Source organism: Gymnoscopelus braueri, assembly GCF_963280865.1.
Source record: "Gymnoscopelus braueri genome assembly, chromosome: 3".
Lineage (NCBI taxonomy): Eukaryota > Metazoa > Chordata > Actinopteri > Myctophiformes > Myctophidae > Gymnoscopelus > Gymnoscopelus braueri.
The window spans coordinates 14,416,372-14,436,296 of record NC_137612.1 but is presented as its reverse complement, the minus strand read 5'-3'; the positions used below and the strand labels follow the sequence as shown (position 1 = coordinate 14,436,296).

The 19,925-nt window shown below is 41.0% G+C and overlaps 1 protein-coding gene across 1 annotated transcript; it reads left to right on the top strand.

Annotated features, from left to right (window-relative positions):
• Positions 1–1,218: 1,218 nt before the first annotated feature.
• On the top strand, positions 1,219–19,865 carry cdk4 (cyclin dependent kinase 4). The gene is made up of 8 exons (XM_080423741.1): positions 1,219–1,284; positions 4,578–4,848; positions 5,303–5,438; positions 6,008–6,175; positions 8,960–9,069; positions 16,130–16,180; positions 16,302–16,437; positions 17,117–19,865. Exons 2-8 carry the CDS (start codon positions 4,616–4,618, stop codon positions 17,216–17,218), a joined length of 936 nt encoding a protein of 311 aa, XP_080279867.1. The 5' UTR covers positions 1,219–1,284; positions 4,578–4,615; the 3' UTR covers positions 17,219–19,865.
• The last annotated feature ends 60 nt before the right edge of the window (positions 19,866–19,925 follow it).

Sequence of the window (19,925 nt, the reverse complement as noted above, 5' to 3'; positions counted from 1 at the left end):
ACAATCAAACAATCAATCAATCAATCCCTATGAATGAGGACCAAAAAACAAATATTATTGATCATTTATAATATAAAATTGTCACAAGATATGATATAAAATTAAATAAAATGTAAGGGGGGAAAAGGGTATTTATTTTGTTCTGTTATTTGTAGGCAAATGCAACTTTAATAACAATGGACTCACAGTCACTATTGTATTCTTTTTTTTTCTTCTTTTTTCTTTAAATAATATATTTATTGGCATTTTTCAATAATATAAAACATGACCTTGTATACATAAAAGGCATATAAACAATCAAACAAAACAGAGTAGACAGACATCACATACAAAAACAAACACATACACAATAACATTACAAAAATAAAAATTAAATAAAAATAAGAAAAACAAAAAGACAAAACAAATATTGTATTTGTTTGAATGAATTTCTCATTCAAAACTTGTCATTATTATTATATAGTGGAGTCAGTGTGTTGTGGATGAGCTTCTGTTCTAGCCATGGTTCACATGTCGCTCGTCTGTCACAAGCGTCATGGCGCAACTTGTTCCTGGTTTTGAAAATGTGACCATTTACTAAATATAAAGTAATGACCTTACGACCATGGATGTATCAAGTTAAAACGCCTGGGTCTAAGTACCCGTATCTCCCGTAGTGTTCAATAAAAAGCATTTTAAACCAATTGGTGGCCATTTTCTTCATCATGATTTGTGTGCATGGGGTCCTCATCTTAAACAAGCGTAATGCTTAATGAGGGTTTCCAGTTTAGTAGACCTTGTATTGTGAATTTGTACTTCCATGTACTGTTATGTACTGTCATGTACTATTCTCATGTCTTTCTAAATAAACTACATCAATCAATCAATCAATTCTAAATATTCCTTCATAAGCTTTCAACTACGCAGCCCTATTGGCTGGGAGGTGTATTGCACTCTGATCCATTATAACTCTATAAGAAAATGGCCGCCAATCAAATTAAAATGTTTTTTATTGACCAATACGGAAAATACGGGTACTTAGACCCAAACGTTTCAAATTTTTACATCCATGGCCGTGGCGTCAGTACTTTATATTTGAAATGTGAACGTTTATGTAGATGTAGGGGTTGTAAATAGAAAAATCTCCAAAACCAGGAACACGTTGCGCCATGACTGTCATGATATGACAGTCATGTTTAAGGGCTATTGTAGCTCCGCCTCTGAGAAGAGTTGTTCTGTTCAACAGGAAGCAACAGAACTGAAGCTCTGCTTCTTAAAACATACTGACTGTAGAGAAAAGAGTTGGTGAGTAGACAAACTAAACTATTAGTATTATTATTATTATAAGTATAGAGGCTGTTGGTCCACAATTACATTGTCCTGTGTTAGTAGTTGTGAGTGATCCTCTGGTGTCGGAGGAGCAACAGTGTGTTTATGAGGCTCTGGAAGAAGAGAGAAAACAATGTGTAAATGTTGCTAAGTTTATGATCGGCAACAGTGTGTCTGTGTGTTTAGATCGCTTTGTATACATATTGTATCCACTGACACATCATCATGTAACCATGTGGAACATCATGCTGCCACGTCACTACATGTTTCTGTGCGTCTTATTGTTACTGATTTATATTATGATCCGATCTAATAACACAAAGGCTACGGAAGAGAGAGCACCACGTGTCGAGAGAGAGAGAGGGGGGGGGGAGAAAGAGGGGGGGAGTGGGAGAGAGAGAGAGAGGGGGGAGAGAGAGAGAGAGGGGGGGGAGAGTTGGGGAGAGAGAGAGGGAGAGAGAGGGGGAGAGAGAGAGAGAGGGGGGGAGAAAGAGGGGGGGAGTGGGGGGGAGAGAGAGAGGGGGGGAGAGAGAGAGGGGGGAGAGAGAGAGAGAGAGAGAGAGAGGTGGGGGAGAGAGAGAGGGGGGAGAGAGGGGGGAGAGTGGGGGAGAGAGAGAGAGGGGGGAGAGAGAGAGAGAGAGAGAGGGGGGAGAGAGAGAGGGGGGAGAGAGAGGGGGGGGGAGGGGTTGATTAGCCTAACCCATTAGCCCCATTTCTCATACTGTATGCTTTGCAGGGCATAATAACTAAATACATAATTAATAGCTTCCTTTTTTTGGCATGACAACCAGACCATACCCTTATGGATCTGTCATTGACAGGCCTCTTTTTAACCATAACTGCCACCAAATAGCTACCTATACGTGTTTATAAAGGGCAAGGCACTCCACTGGTCATGCATAATAATGAATGATAACCCCATGTTCATGCAGTAGGTATGATTATAGGAATCTTACCATAACCCATGTGACAATATGTATGTGACAACACTTAACATAGGCTTTATAAATATGGCCCTGCCTTGATTGTAGAAGTTATGGTTCTGCTGCTTCTATCTATCGTTGTATCAGACAGTTGACGTCAGAGGCCTATTGGTCCTCAAAATGGGGGTCCGGACCCCCAGGGAGGTCCCTAAATATTAATATTTTTTTCTGGGGGGGGGGGGGGGGTTTCCCAGATGATCAGCTTAAAGGAGAATTCCGTACTAGCCTTTTTCTTACCTTTTTGTATGATATTATTATATCCTAGGATGAGCGGTAGAGTTGAAAAATGTCATAACTCCATCCCGAGTCCACCGCAGCTAAAACACCTGAGTGGACAGTCCATGCGCTAGATCACGTATTTTTATCGCTCGAATGTTGTTTTTTGTTGATATCTGACGACAGAAACCTCGCCACAGTGTTTTTGTCCCAAAATGGGCCGCCGTAGTGTTTACAAGTGGACTTGGATTAAATCACGGGTGAAATCTCGTCTCGCGAGACTTCCGGAGGGAGGGGCGCATCAAAGATTGTTAATTTAGGAAGATACACCATCCCAATACGAGCCACTAGAGGCGACATGGTACACACCATAGAGGTATGATATAACTAGAGGGCGGATTGCCCCGCCCCCAGTTATTCATTTCAATGAAATTGCTCAGTGGCGTTTTGAAGCACCCGGAAGTAAGAAATTCTCAGATTTGACCACCAGGCTTAGCCGCTTCACTGTCTCTACCGTGGTTCTGGGGGCTTGGTACACACATCCTACAAATGGTCGCCGGCGTCAGACGGCAAATCTCGTGAACGTCCTATTATATGGTTACTGGTGTTAGATCCCGCGAGAGTGTGTTGCTGAAACAGAGAAAGGTCGATTTAAAAGTACAATTTCTCCTGATTTGCCTCTCTGAAAAAGGCCATTTTAGTATGAACATCTTGTAAATATTATGTGGTTTGTGACGATCTGGTGCAATATTTAGTTCAGTGACCATAGAGCTAAAGAATGGTTCAGAAGCTGTGTTCACGTTCACTCTCCCATTGAAATGATTAGACTTCAACCTGCTTCCTGTCTGCTAAAAAGGCGTCGCGCCCACTTCACACAGATACAGGAAGTAAACCGGAGATGGTGGGTCTTGCTATTTCCGTCTTGGGGCGCATCCAGCACAAACATAGTGGAGAGTTTTCTGTTGATATGAACGTCAGATATCAACAAAAACTAAAATAATTTGAGCGATAGAAATACGCCATCTAGAGCATGTTTTCTTTTAGCTGTGGTGGACTCGGGATGGAGTTATGCATTTTTTCCTACTGTACGACTTCCTAGGATATAATAATATCTTAGAAAGGTAAGAAATAGGCTAGGCTGGAATTCTCCTTTAATGTGCAACATTGTTTTCTCACTCAACAGTAAACAAACCAACGTACAGTACAAGTGTATACAGGGTATCTGCACATTTATAAAGTTACAATATGATGACTTTTAAGACCTTTTTATTACCAAATTGGCCAAATTGTCAAATATTGCGCAAGAAAGCTTTAGCATTATTGTATAACTGTACCTCTGTACCTTTTGCATGTAAAGTATTCAACCAATCAATCAAAACAACAGTTTGTCTTTTCAATTCATCATCCTATAATAATTCTACAAAGCTCTGTGCGTCTGTCTGTCTGTCTGTCTGTCTGTGCGTCTGTGCGTGCGTCCCCAAAATCTCTTCTGCCCGGTTCTCGTCAGTGGCGGGAGCAATTGATCTGCATTTGCACACAGCCACTGACCATTACCATGTGCACGGAACACCGAAGCCCGTTTTTCGCTTTCCCCAAATGTCAGCTGTTTATTAGCGCTTTTGTGTTCGCTGGCACGCGGGTTGCCAAATCGTGTGCGTGAAACAAGCGCCGGTGTTGCCACATCCGTGAAACAAGTGGACCATCCGTGACGCAGGCACTTTGGGTGCTCATATCCCCCGACGGGTATGGACCATAGAGGTATAATATAACTAGAGGGCGGATTGCCCCGCCCCCAGCTATTCATTTCAACGCAATTGCTCAGTGGCGTTTCGAAGCACCCGGAAGTAAGAAATATTGGTTCCATATTGGTTCCATGGGTCGTGATGCGTCGTGAGCAGGCGCACAAACGGCAGATGCACACACAGTAGCATTTTAAGTGCATTCTCAGATTTGACCACCAGGCTTGGCCGCTTCACTGCTCTACCGTGGTTCTGGGGGCTTGGTATGGACTAGTGTTTATAATTATTTTTCTTGTGTTGTGTCCCATTTGCCCCCCCCCCCCCCCTCTAGTTGCCCTCTCATCTCTCTCTGTCCCAGACGGTGTGGTAATGAGCCTGGCCATGGCCCAGAGCGGCGCCGGCCTCCAGTACGAGCCGGTGGCGGAGATCGGCGGCGGCGCCTACGGGACGGTGTACAAGGCCCGGGACATGGAGAGCGGCCAGTTCGTGGCGCTGAAGAGCGTGCGCGTCCAGACGGACCAGGACGGCTTGCCCATCTCCACCGTCAGAGAGGTGGCTCTGCTGAAGAGGCTGGACCAGTTCGACCATCCCAACGTAGTCAAGTAAAGTTCTTATTATAGAGTTTCATAGTGTGTACAGCAGTGGATCTCAAACTCGGACAAGGACCCCCAAATTGATACTTATTAGCTCGCGGACCCCCATTTGAAAAGATATACCAGGGACCCCCATAAGAGAAGTTTATTTCCACTAATACCTCACTAACATTTTAGTCTAGTTTTTATTTGTTGAAATTGTCAACATATTTAGTCTTAGTTTTAGTCATCATACAGTAGCTTAGTTTTTATTTAGTTTTCGTCAGTGAAAAAAGTTAGGCGACAACATTTTTTCGTCATAGTTTTAGTAGACGAAATCAACACTGTTATGGACGTGTGTGTATTATATTCTACTCTCTTATGGATGTGTGTGTGTTTTATATTCTACTCTCTTATGGATGTGTGTGTGTTTTATATTCTACTCTCTTATGGATGTGTGTGTGTTTTTTATACTCCCCTCCAGGCTCATGGACGTGTGTGCGATCAAAAGGACGGACCAGGAGACTAAAGTCACTTTAGTGTTTGAACATGTGGACCAAGACCTGAAGACCTACCTGGACAAGGCCCCAGCATCAGGACTAGCACCCAGCCACGTCAAAGTAAGAAGACCTGAGAAAACCATTCATCTTATAGCACTTCATGGATTAAAGTTCTTGATTACAGTCATTTGGATTCCATAGAAGTCAGCATATGGTATTGGTTCTCAAAGTGGGGTCCGGGGACCCCCAGGGGTCCTTGAGGGAGTTCCAGGGGGTCCCCAGCTAAATGATGGATAGTTAGGAACCAAATTGACCCAGATGGGTCTAACTCTGAGAGTGTACAAATGGAACCTCCATTTGTACACTCTCAGAGTTAAATTAACATTGATTTTACAAAATAAATTGGGGTCCCAGAGATAGAAATGTCTTTAAATGGGGGTCCGTAGCCTAATGCACGTCAAACTGGGGGTCCTTGAAATTAAAATGTTTGAGAAGTGTGTGTGTGTGTGTGTGTGTGTGTGTGTGTGTGTGTGTGTGTGTGTGTGTGTGTGTGTGTGTGTGTGTGTGTGTGTGTGTGTGTGTGTGTGTGTGTGTGTGTGTGTGTGTGTGTGTGTGTGTGTGTGTGTGTGTGTGTGTGTGTGTGTGTGTGTGTGTGTGTGTGTGTGTGCGCGCGCGCGCTGCGGTTCTAGGACCTGATGCGTCAGTTGCTGTGTGGTCTGGCCTTCCTGCACTCGAACCGTGTGATGCACCGGGACCTGAAACCAGAGAACATCCTGGTGACCAGCCAAGGCCAGGTGAAACTGGCTGACTTCGGCCTGGCCAGGATCTACAGCTGCCACATGGCCCTGACTCCCGTGGTAAGAAGAGCGTACAGTTACACTTACAGTACAAACAGTTCATTTTACATGTCTGAGTCATCATGTCCTCTTAACCCATTAAGACCGGGAACGCATTTGTGTAATTGTCTCCGCCAGGCCGAAAGGCATGGCGAGAGAGTATGTTTTACCCCCTGTCCGTCCGTCCGTGTGTCCGTCCGTGTGTCCTGTCCGTGTGCGACCAGCTAATCTCCGGCACCGTTGGCCCGGTCGCTGCGAAACTGTGCACACACACTCCCTGGATGCCAATTCAGAACCTCTGCCCCAAATTTTTCACATGGGCCTGTTATAGCGCCACCAGGAGGCCGATTTGTGCAAAACCCATTTTTTTTACATTACTCCTACATATTTTATCCAAACGTCATGCAAATCGGTACACAGTATCTCTATAGTCATGTGATGAACACGGATCTGTCCGATTTCCCATATTCCATCCTGATTGGCTAAGGCTGGCTTCCAAAGTTTGCAGGATTGGTCCGTTTTGAACAAAATGCCAAAATTATGAACGCAGCTTGCGATTTCCGTGAAATTTCACACGCACATTCCCACTAGGCAGAAGAAGAAATGCCACCCTTTTCACATTGGCCTGTTACACCGCCACCAGCAGGTCTAATTTAGCAAAACACATTTTTGGAACAAAATGCCTCAAAGTGTCTTATTGCCGTGAAAGGCCTAAGAATAAATCGCACCCTTTTCACATTGGCCTATTATAGCGCCACCAGGAGGCCACAATAACATACCTGACCTAGCGGAGACCTGCGCTCCGAGGTGCACTTTTTCTAGTTTCTTTTTATTTCTTTGGGCTATTCGAAAATAGCAGATCTTCAAGCTCGTAGATCTCGTATTATCGTGAAAATTTGTACAAAGCTTTGAATACATATATTTTTAAAGCGAACATTTGTAACTGTCAAATGTCTCAACAAATGTCTTAATTCTTCTGAAAAACTATTGTTTCTATATCAGTGGTGCTCAAACTTTTCCTTGTCAAGGACGATAATTCAGGATTTTTCAAAAATAGCAGATCTACAAGTACCGAGCTTGTAGATCTGCTATTTCAGAAAAATCTTGAAGATTTGTGAAAATCTTTGCATATATATATATTTAAAAGCAAACATTTGTAACTGTTAAATGTCTCAACAATTGTCTTAATTTGTCTGAAAAATTATTGCTAAAATGACACAGATGTGTTCCTGGATTGAATGGTTAACTGTATATACTCAGTGGTGGACAGTAACTGAGCATATCATTGTTGTCGGGCAGAAACCTCTTATCTCCATATTCTAAACGTTTTCTTTTGGTAAATTAACTCCCCTACTTGATCATACTACAGCCTCACACGAAAGCATCAAAAGTAGCAGATCTACAAGCTCGAAACGCGGCCGCGTTTCGAGCTTGTAGATCTGCTACTTTTTGCTATTTTTGAATTGGAATCCTGAAAAGTAACATATAGAGGACAATATATGAGGTTTCCACCCTGACAGAGACGATATTTACTTGGGTGCTGCTGTGCTAAAGTACAATTTTGAGGTGCTGGCCAGGCAGTGCAAGCAAATCAATGACGTGGGATTGAAAGACAGTTGGAGAGAGTTGAATAACCTCTTGAAATAACCTGAAATAATAATAGGCGGTCTACATATTTATTTATGTTTTTACACATTTTTGGCTTAGATATTACAATAGGCTTTGCGATGAATATGGTCATTGGTCACCCTACTTTGATCAATCAACATAACCGGCAATACAAAATTATTACACGGGGAAACGATAGACAACAAAAAAAAACACTGAAACTATAACAGGCTAATACAAAAAGTTTAAACCCTTGATAATGTCATCGTAATCCAAATAGTGTCTAGTTCTTTTTCAAATGAGAAAAGTAGGCTATCAAGTTCAAGAGCCCGGTCAAAGTGATCTCAGGCGCTTCTGTATTCTGTTGAAACCAAATAGACCCTTGCAGGTCCATTTGGTTTCAATTTACGCTCTCAAGAGTGAAATTATTGTTAAACATCTGCATTACTTAATTTATAAGAAGTCTACACAATTAGAGAATGTAGAATAATTGTTATTTTGATCAACATTTGCCTGTTATCTCTCCTACTGTATGATACCAACATCAATACAACATGGATGGAATTGTGGACAAAATCGTATCCACTGATAACAAAATATTCTACGTTTTGGGTCTGAGAGTCTAAATCTCATCAAACGGTGGTCCATGGCTCAAATGCTGAATAAATAGATTATTGTGGGGAGTTCATTCCTGATCTAGGCTATTATTCTCCGCTTGATGTTATCGATGAACCAAAGCGTGTCGTTAAATTTCAGCGATTACAATCCCATACAAATCACATGGATGGACCCTTTAAAAGTTCTTTCATGCCAAATAGTGTCAGATCCAGGTAGAAAAGAGGCTGACGCTGTCATAATTCCATGGAACTATGAAGCAGCAACTGGTGACTCAGAGCGTATGAGCGATGTAGAGCGGGGGGGAAATGCTGCTCCTCGCTCCAGGCGGCCGTTGGCGCAAATGCGTCCCCATCAGTGTAGAGAGCCTAGATGGACAGCAACTATGATGCAAAATACGGCATCCATCTGATGACTAAAATATGACTAAAATGTTATGACATTTTATTCAAAAGACTACCGGTATTACTAAAACTAAATCAAATTTTGCCAGCCAGTAGCGAAGTCAATCAGAAGTTTTTCTGTTGCTGCACTGTGTCTTGTGTTTTCCATGGACTCAGACGGTTGTCTGTTGTTTTCCAGGTGGTGACCCTGTGGTACCGTCCTCCAGAAGTCCTGCTCCAGTCGTCCTACGCCACGCCTGTAGACATGTGGAGCACCGGCTGCATCTTCGCCGAGATGTTCAGACGCAAGTGAGTGAGGAGAAAAATAACAAATGACTACATGATATATATATATATATAACATATATATTACATCGTAGCTGTCGGGCAGAAACCTCTTCTCTCCATATTCTAACTTTGTTGTTACGTTTTTTACGTCAGTGGCAGGATTGGTAAACGGGAAAAATTACGTTTTTTACGTCAGTGGCAGTGAATGAGTTAATAGATGGTGTCGGTACATTTCACGTTGTGGTGGCAGAGCAGTAGAATGAGAACTTTCCCATTTTTGTTCTAAATTTGGGTGTTACCAGATCATGGTCGTTGTGGGTGTCACTCACTCACTGGAGAAGTAGTTTGACAGGTATGAGGGTATTGTGGGCACTGTTCCTTTGACTATCTTAAATACCAATCCCATTGATACGTAATTGCTTAACCCTGTCTTAACCTTTACCTTTGGTACCTCTTTGCCAATATGCCAAGTTATGGCATCTAAAGGTTAAATATCTTCTAAAGGGATAGGCTGAGCTCGGGAACTCTGTGATGCAACACACAGCTGCACCTGGTACATACATAATGGCAGGGTGTGTGTTGGGTTTAGGTGTTCCATTGTGCTGTAGTATTGTGCTGTACTATTGGCATTAGTGCCACAATCACGTTGGCATACCTGGTGCTTACATCACAGTACACCACCGTACCAATGTCAGCCTAAGCCCTGTAGATGGCAGCACACTCATACATTTTGGTCTAGGTCAGTGGCTTTCCACCTTTTTCATGCCAAGGACCCCTAAATTGAAGTGTTTATTAATGTCTAATGGAACTGCAACTGTAAGCTTAACTTCCGTGCCACATCTTTTTCATTTTTAAATATTTAACCCATTAAGACCGGGAACGCATCTGTGTCATTTTTAGATTTCTTTGGGCTATTCAAAAATAGCAGATCTACAAGCTCATAGCGCGGCACCGAGTGAGCTTGTAGATCTGCTATTTTTTTTAAATCGTCAACACTTGTGCAAATCTTTGAATATATATATATTTTTTTTAACATTTGTGAAATATTTAGTTCCAGTGATCCCTCAGAAGCAAAGATTTGAGTTACAAATGTTTGCTTAATAAACATATATATTCAAAGATTATATATATTCAAGAAAATTCATACATTTTCACGTTTTTTTTCTTCAAAAATAGCAGATCTTCAAGCTCATAGCGCGGCACTGAGTGCCGCGCTATGTAGATCTGCTATTTTTGAATAGCCAAAGAAATGTTAAAATGACACAGATACGTTTCCGGTCTTAATGGCTTAAATCTTTTATATATTGTTATATTTCCATAACAAGCAGAAGTGAACACTTTGCCAGAGAAGACAATAGCAGGCGTTAGGTGACAGTCTGAGTCATTTCCACCCACAATAAATGCTTCACAGAGTGCAACCAAAGCAGTAACGTACGTAGGCCTGTCCAACAAGACCCTGTTTTTAACAGCCTCCCAGGGCCAATGGGAAACAAAGCAATAATGTTACTAGACAGTTTTTTCTTTAATGTCAGGAAGCACTCTAACCCCCCCCCCCCCCCCACACACACACACACACACAGACATGAGTCATGTTGGTCTACATCAGTGGTTGTTAAAGTGAGGTCCGGGGACCCCCAGGGGTCCTTGAAGGAGTTCCAGGAGGTCCCCAGCAAAATGTGTTAATATAGCACATATATATATAATATATCACAAAAAAAAATACATGTTTCCTTATATTATCATTACTTTAACCAAATACAGCTCAAGTGGAGTTAGGAGGTTTTTAACCATTAATGTGGAGATAGTTGTTTTGTCCATCATTGATTAGAATGAAGTCAGACGAAGAAAAAAAAAAACCTGAGTTGGAGTTAGGAGGTTTGACTGACAGTTTGAGGATCCAATGGAGTTAGGAGGTTTATAGTCAGAAGCGCTTTTTAATACTTTTCATTGTATTCAATATCTGTAAAACCCACACACAGACGACACGTGTTCAATAGCACTAATTTATAAAACATTTTTAAAAGAGAGATTGTTGCTTTATTGTCGCTGTTGAGATATACTGTATAGCATTTTATTAGGTTTGGTTGTTGACTGTTACTCTTACCTGTGCCTCTCCTGAGTTTCACCTTTCACTTTTAAGGTGCAGACTGAGATGGGTGTCAAACTAAATGAAAAACCCTGAATAACTGTGTGGAGAAACATAACAAATGCATCTGCTTACATTATATCGGTGGAAATAATGCATGATACAATTAAACTAATTTAACCCTTTAAGACCTGAAACCGATTCTACAAATGTCTACTAAATCCTAACAGTTCTCTGAAAAACTCTTAAAATATTTTGTTCCAGGGACCCCCCAGAAGTAAAGATTTGAGTAATTTTTTTTCGCTTTAAAACATATATACATATTAAAAGATTTGCACACATTTTCACGATTTTTCAAAAATAGCAGATCTACAAGCTCGTAGCGCGGCACCGAGTGCCGCGCTACGAGCTTGTATATCTGCTATTTTTGAATAGCCAAAGTGTAAAATAATGCTTTTTAGCTTAAATCAAAAAGTGACACAGATGCGTTCCAGGTCTTAATGGTTTAACATCCGATCATGATGCTCTGTTGGCATGTATGAAAATGTCAGGCAGGCTCCAGTTGACCTCAATTTTGGATGAAGAAGATGGCAAAAGATGAAAAAGATTGAAGTGACTATTATTGTGGCACACAGATGGCGGGAGCTTCAGATGTGAACGACTGCTCAACTGGCCAGTGTTTCCATAGGAACGGTGACTAAAGTGACATCTGCATTCCAATCTATGGGAAAGGACATCAACAAATAAGGGTCGCATAACGTGGGTGTGAAGCCGCACACTTGATGACCGTGATGTGATGCTTATATGCGTGGCGTAGAGGGGGATGTTATTGGAGGGTTGCGGTGCATAAACCTGGTCTCATTACCAAAGACAAAATGGCACATTTTAGAGTCAAGTGGTGCATTAAAAAAAACATCCAGGCTCTGATCTACAGAGAAGTGGAGAAAGCGATGGGGTCAGATTCACTATCTTCTCGATAGGTGAGCGAGTGCATGTGTGGTTTACACACAGAGAACGGTACGAGTCTGGATGCTTGTCTGGTGGCTCTGTTATGCTGTGTGTGCGTGGGGGGGGGGCATTTTCCTGGCATGGTTTGGGGCCCACTTGTCCCCTTAGAGCAGTGGTTTTCAACCCTTTTCATATCAAGGTCCATTATTTATTCGGCATTTGAGCCACGGACCACCATTTGATGAGATTTAGACTCTCAGACCCAAGACTTATTTAAGAATATTTTGTCATCGTTGGATAAGATTTTGTCCACAATTCCATGCTGTATTGATGTTGGTACAATAGGAGAGACAACAGGCAAACGTTGATCAAAATAAAAAACATTCGACATTCTCTAATTGTGTAGACTTCTTGTAAATTAAGTAATGCAGGTGTTTAACAATAATTTAACTCTTACGGGTTAAAGATCTATAAGGGTCCATTTGGTTACCAACTCTCAATCATTTAGCTGGGGACCACCTGGAACCCCCTCGAGGACCACTGGTGGTCCCCGGACCACTGGTTTAAGACCCCAGCCTTAGAGGGAAGGATCTCTACAAATCAATACAAAGTTATTCTGAGAGATCACTTTTATCCTATGATGAGACATTTCTATCCTGATGATGGGAGTGACCGTTCTCCTCCAGGATGACAATGCTCCCATCCACAGGATACAACTAAGGAGTCAATGACATGTTTTGTGGGAGCTATTCTTTATGTTTTGGTGTTGCCATGTTATTTTGGTTAATTTTGCAGTATTAATAATACTACACATAATTCTGTATTATGTGTAGACACTTGGTGGCGGGAATTTGATTGACATGCACAGGGTGTGCATATAGGAAGCACAGACACACAGTGTGTTAATCCATTCAATCCTGGAACACATCTGTGTCACTTTAGATTTCTTTGGCTATTCAAAAATAGCAGATACTGTATACAATCTCAAGCCGCACTATGAGCTTGTAAATCTGCTATTTTTGAAAAATCTTGAAAATGTGTGCATATCTTTGAATATATATATATTTTGAAGTGAACATTTGTAACTCAAATCTTTGCTTCTGGGGGGTCCCTGGAACAAAATATTTTGAGATGGGGGTCCGTGGCCAAATACATATCTAAAAATGTTGTTCTAAATCCTAACAGTATGTTGTTATATCAGCGGTGCTCCAACTTTTCCATGTCAATGACCCCCAAAATTATATGTATTTGGCCGCGGACCCCCATCTCAAAATATGTTGTTCCAGGGACCCCCCAGAATCACAAATCGGAGTTAAAAATGTTTTTTAAACTCCCAAAAGGCTTTTAAACAAAATATATAAACATAATGTATATTCAAAGATTTGCACTCGGTGCCACGCTACGAGCTTGTATATCTGCTCTTTTTGATTAGCCAAAGAAATCTTAAAATGACACATGATGCGTTCCCGGTCTCAATGGGTTAATTAGTGTGGGGCACAGAGTGAAGGGAGCACGCTGTTCCTACCAGGCAGCAGACAGAGAAACAGAAACATACGGACGGAGGAAATCAAAGAAAACTGGAGAGAATGCTAATTTAACCGGTACGTTCTGTACTGGTCCTTCAAACGAAAAGAACTGAATATTGATTGGACTTAGTTTGTATATCTGCCTAATTATAGGACCGTCCCTTTCCTGTGCATGTAATGGTGAGTGAGGTGGACAATGGAAATTGATTGAAAATTGCCGTCACAGGTTTGATGAGTAACATTGAACATGATGAATCATTATGCTATGACCTTCACAGTCACCAGATCTTAACCCAGTTGAAGACCTTGGCACGCCGTGTTAGGCAGCGCTCTCCATCCCCATCACACTAAAAAGAGGGAATATGTTTTCCAGCTAGACCAGTGTTAGTAAATAATTAAGCATCGTGGCTGCCTCAATTTATAGCATTCTAGAGTATGACCTTTCATACTTGAACCATGTTGCACTTACAGCATAGTATCTATATTCTATACCAGGGGTCTTCAACGTTTTCAGGCCAAGGACCCCCGAGCTGAGAGAGAGATGAAGCAGGGACCCCCTCTGTATTGTATAGAATTGTGTTTCAGAAAAACCTTTGACTCTTTTTTTCCCTCTATAGTCTACACCTATAACTCTTTGCCAAAAATAGCCGATCTAAAAGCTCACAACGCCTCGCAGCGCGAGGCGTTGTGAGCTTGTAGATCTGCTATTTTTGGCTAAAGTTCTCCTCAGAAAAGGGATGCTAGGGTTGAAGTGGTTAATGTAAAACAATTTATCATATCATACAAAGATTTGGCGGACCCCCTGTGGCAACTCTGAGGACCCCCTAGGGGTCCCAGACCCCCTGTTGAAGACCCCTGTTCTATACCCATGTATCCACATCTAGAGCATAGTATCTATACCAATGTACCCACATCTAATTTTTTCTTTTTTTTCTTTCTTTTTCCCCCCCGTTTTTAACAAAGAACCAGGAGATAAAGCGATCCAAAGATTTACTGCTCCATTCACTTCCCTGTTAAAATATTAGGGACATATTCTGAATCTCTGCTCCTGTGTTTTACTATGTATTTTTGAGCGAAACATGCTATTTTCAACTGGGTATAACAAGCGAGCGGTGAACAGGGAACCCGTCCGTGATTAGCAACCATCAGGGGGTCGATCATACTGGAGATAAATATTCTGTGACTACTTGAAAAGCTAAGAAAATCGCAAAATCCTGGCACTGGGACCACACAGCCAGAAATGAGTCTGTCAGTAAATGAGTTTTGTGTGTTCGGCATTGAACATTTGGACATATGAAGACTTTTAGGCTTCATGATCAGAAATTGCACATGGGGCAGATATGACAAATAACTGAAATATGCAAAGGAATTATTGACATATTTAGTCATTTTTATTCATGTGAAAATTGCAGAAATAGCTGATGTACAAGCTTACAACAAGCCTAACTGTAGCCATTCTACTAGGAGTCCAATAATAGTTAAAAGCTCTGTATAATAAATGTGTGGCCCTTGGCCTCAGTCAATGCATTGTGACGTGTTCTATGAACAAAATACTAATCAATCCATTATACATGTGCAAACGTGGCATTGCCAGTCTTTTGAGAGCATTCGTATTGTAGGAGCTATTATTTACGTCTTGGTGTCGGCATGTTATTTCGGTTAGTTTGTAGTATTACGCCTAGACACTGGGTGTCGGGCATTTGATTGACATGCACAGGGTGTGTGCATAGGACGCACAGACAGGTGTGTTAATTAGGTGTGGGCACAGAGTGAAGGGAGCACACTGTTCCTACCAGACAGAGAAACACAAGCTTACAGACAGAGGAAATCAAAGGAAAGTGGGCGAGAGTCCTACTAATTTAAATGGTTCTTGTTGCAGCATTAATGTGTGGCGCTTCAAAAGAACTGAATATTGACTGGACTTCGTTTGTATATCTGCGTATAGGACACTCCCTTTTCCTGTGCATGTAATGGTGAGGTGGACATTGGTTGAAAACCGGCGTTACAAGTATATTAACGACCCAAAAACATCACATCATCTTACTGTTTACACTGGTGCACACACACGGACAGGAATAGCAAAGATGTCGATTAGCCAAACACCCCTTATTAAACTGGTAGTTGCATTGCTTGAACCCTGTATTGTAAAAACTTGTTGTTTACAATATTTGCTGTACCGTTCCATGGATGTATTATCTTTTGTGATGTATTGTTTTCTATAGCAGCATTGGCAGGGGGTGTGTGTGTGTGTGTGTGTGTGTGTGTGTGTGTGTGTGTGTGTGTGTGTGTGTGTGTGTGTGTGTGTGTGTGTGTGTGTGTGTGTGTGTGTGTGTGTGTGTGTGTGTGTGTGTGTGTGTGTGTGTGTGTGTGTGTGTGTGCGTGCGTGCGTGCGCAAGATTTGTTTTTTTATAACAAATGCATTACTTTTTAAACCACGGCCTATAGGGCCTTCTTGCTTTATTGACTAGCAGATGACACAAATACTTCAACATATTAACATGTAAAAATCTCTTCTGTTCAGACCTTTGTTTTGTGGAGAATCAGAAGTAGACCAGTTGGGAAAGATATTTGAGTGAGTATGACCAATACAATAATAAAAAACGAAACTAAACAAAATAATCATTGAATTGTCTAATTCAGTGTATATTGCATGTAACGTTAACATGTATGTAACATGTGCTTTGTCACTTCAGTCTCATTGGATTACCACTAGAAGAGGAGTGGCCAACCGATGTCACGCTGAACAGAAAAAACTTCCCCCCTTATTTTCCTCGACCAATCACAGACTTTGTTCCAGACATAAACGAACTGGGGGAACAGCTACTGCGGGTAAGGATTATTATTATTCATTCATTTGAACCAAATTAAAAACTGCATGGGGTGAATTTTAACCCATTAAAGACCTGTGGCCTATTCCTTAATGTCTTCTAAATCCTAACTGTTTTCTGACACACTAATCAGTGGTTCTCAAACTTTCATGTCAAGGACCCCAAAAATTTAATGTATTTGGCCACGTATCCCCCATCTCAAAATATTTAGTTCCAGGGACCAGCAAAGATTTGAGTTACAAATGTTCGCTTGAAAAAAATGTATACAAAAATTAGCAGATCTACAAGCTCATAGCGTGGCACATGCTATGAGTGTACACATTTTATACCTTGTCCTATGACAAATACTGAAAATAGCACTATTTTTACATTATTTAGGAACATTTTATTTTTATTCTTCAGAAATGTTCCCCAATATAACCAAAAAAGAGGCATCGGGTTGAAAGCGGTTTAACGTACTTGAACGTTACAGACTCTGCAAATACTTAGTATTACAAACAATTGCAGTACAAGACATTCTTGTAGTTCATATTAATTGATGGTGATGTCTTTGTCCCCTAGGCTAGGAGGAAATTAATAAGTGTGTCACAGGCTAAACATACAATATTACAATTGTTTAATTGAGGTTTTTTAAGGCCAGAATACCCACCTCTTCTAAACTCATATTTTTTTTCCCACAGGAAATGTTGACCTTTGACCCTTTGAGAAGAATCTCTGCCCTCAACTCTCTAGAACATCCTTATTTCCAGGATGAAGACACAGTGACTCAGAGCAACGGCTGAAACGTCAGGAAACGTAACGTGGAATGTGTGTTTTTTAAGACGCGACTACATTCATTCTTTCATTCATTGGCATTAACGCCTTTCCAAAGGATTCGACGACCCTGGGTCGTGGCTGTTGGAATATTTGTCGTTATACATAATATAACCTTTTGCAGACACACTTTGCACCCAAAATGGATTCCTTGATTGATTGATGTCTGGGATAAAAAAAAGGAATATGGGAAAGGAAGAATGGACTGAAAGGTTCTGTTTTTACTTTGGAAATGTTTAGAATACCGTAATTGATTATTTTTTGTTGTTTGTTTGTGTTTGTTTTTATCATGAAAGGCAGTACCAGTGTTGTTGGTATCTGTATTAATCTTTGCCTTGATAGGAGCTTATTTTTTTTGGTCACTATTAACCACATTCCTATTTTGGGTCATGTCATTATAGGCCAAGATTTCAAAACTTTCTAGCCCCAGGTTCAGTGGTTCTCAAAGTGGTGGTCCAGGGACCCTCAGGGTTCCTTAAGGAGGGGGTTCCAAATGGACCCTTAACAGGTGTGTGTAACTTTGAGAGTGTACAAAATGGAAACCAAATGGACCTGTAACACTCTCAGAGTTATGGGGGGGGGGGGGGGTCCATAATTAAAAACAAGTTTGAGAACTACTGAACTAGGTGGTTTTAAAAGACGTTTAGCAGCCATATCTGAGCTGAATGCTCTCTGCTATGTGGCTCCAGTGTATCTATAAGGACCATATTATCAATATCCTCTGAGGTGTCATTTTATGTCTTGTCAATTTCACTTTTTAACCCATTCAAACCGGGAACGCATCTGTGTAACCACTTTATCCATGTTTTATACTTTGGCTATTCAAAAAGTTCATAGCACGGCACAGAGTGCCACTTGTAGATCTGCTATTTTTGAAAAATCGTGAAAATGTTTGCAAATCTTTGAATATATATATTTTTTTCAAATCTTTGCTTCTTGGGTGGTCCCTGGAACTAAATATTTTGAGATGGGGGTCCGTGGCCAAATACATATCATTTTGGGGGTCCTTGACATGAAAAAACTAATATAGCAACATGATTTAGGAGACATTTGTAGAATGTTCAAAGATTTGCACATGTTCCATTTTTTTCAAAAATAGCAGATCTACAAGCTCATAGCACTCGGTGCCGTGCTATGAGCTTGTTATATCTGCTTGCTGCTTGCTATATCTGCTATTTTTGAATAGCCAAAGAAATCTAAAATGACACACAGATGCGTCCCCGGATTGAATGGGTGAATGCGGTCTCTTTAGAGGACACTTGTACGCATAGACTGTGTTGTTATAACAATGAAAGTATTCATTTTTTTGGGGGTGGTCAGTATATGCCACTGTCTTCAGCTGCAATTATGCCAGTGGGTTTTTAGTGTGTAATGTATTCATGTACAGTATATAGAGACATTTGAATTATGTGGCAGAGTTGAAATCTGCCATATTATACTGGAAACCCATGGCAGTGATGAAGAGTCTGATGTTAACAATGATGGGGAGACAAACCCATGATTTATTCACTCTCATAGAGGAAAGAATAACAGTAAATACCAACTGAAACAAACTGGTATTACCCTTGAATACTGAGAATGTGCACATTATACGATTTAAATGTTGTATTTGTCGAATATCGTCTCTTGTCGGGCAGACACCTTGTATCTCCATATTTCAAAAATAACTCGCTGTGAGCTTGTAGATTGGATTTGTTTTGCTACTTTTGAAAAGATATTTGAAAGTGAAAGTAGTTCAAGTCTCTTGAGTTTTATTAATATTTAGCAAATTAAAAGTAGACTAAATACGTAATGACTACGTCTCGCGTGGCCAGACTGTTGCCTCCCACAATTTTCAAATGTTTCCGGTCACACAGTCGGGGACTCAGAAGCTCTGATTAACACAGACATGATTAACATGTGAAGCCTCCTCCTCACTTCCGTTTTGTCTTTACAGTCGCGCAAATGTATCCTACTGTAATATAAATACAAATCATCTAAGTATATTTAGCTTGCTGCTTAGCAGAAATGGAAATAAAAAAATAAAATGTATAGATATTTTAAAACATATTTTCGTGAACGGAAGTGCCAGCTTCCTCTCTCGGATTTCGGGAGGTGTAGTTCCAGACTCTATATAGTAGCATTCGGAGATTGTGGAATAGTTGTCTGGCTACGCGAGACTAGCGGCTCTGTGACTACATTGGAACTCTCTTTTCATTTCCTGAAAAGTAACGGTTTTGGGCGTAGATACAATGTTTCCTCCTGACTGTGAAGATATTGTTGCTGTCGGGCAGAACCCTCTTATCTCCATATTCTAACTTTTCCCCCCCTTTTTTTCTCCATAAATGAACGCCCTGCTTGATCATACTACAGTGTCACAAATGCGTCAAAAGTAGCAGATCTACAAGCTCGAAAAACGCGCCACGAAGCGAGGCGTTGTGAGCTTGTCGATTTGAATTCGAATCCTGAAAAGTAACAGTTTTGGACATATGAGGTATTTCCACCCGACAGAGACGATGATGTTTGAGGGTGAAGTGTACTTGTACCAAGTTGTTTTTCCCGTCATTCCAAGAGCAAAACCTGTTATGAACCAGTGCTGCAAAGACCAATAAATAAACTGTCCTAATAATCACAAAAGCGCTTCATTTATGCATTATTATGTACAGTAAAAACCACATTTCATCCAAACCTGAGGAA

Bases quoted from the DNA above. Each gene is read 5' to 3' on its own strand.
- cdk4 (XM_080423741.1), top strand. From the start codon at position 4,616: ATGAGCCTGGCCATGGCCCAGAGCGGCGCCGGCCTCCAGTACGAGCCG. The intron at 6,176-8,959 runs GTAAGAAGAGCG...GTTGTTTTCCAG, and splicing joins ACATGGCCCTGACTCCCGTG to GTGGTGACCCTGTGGTACCG. The intron at 16,438-17,116 runs GTAAGGATTATT...TTTTTCCCACAG, and splicing joins TGGGGGAACAGCTACTGCGG to GAAATGTTGACCTTTGACCC.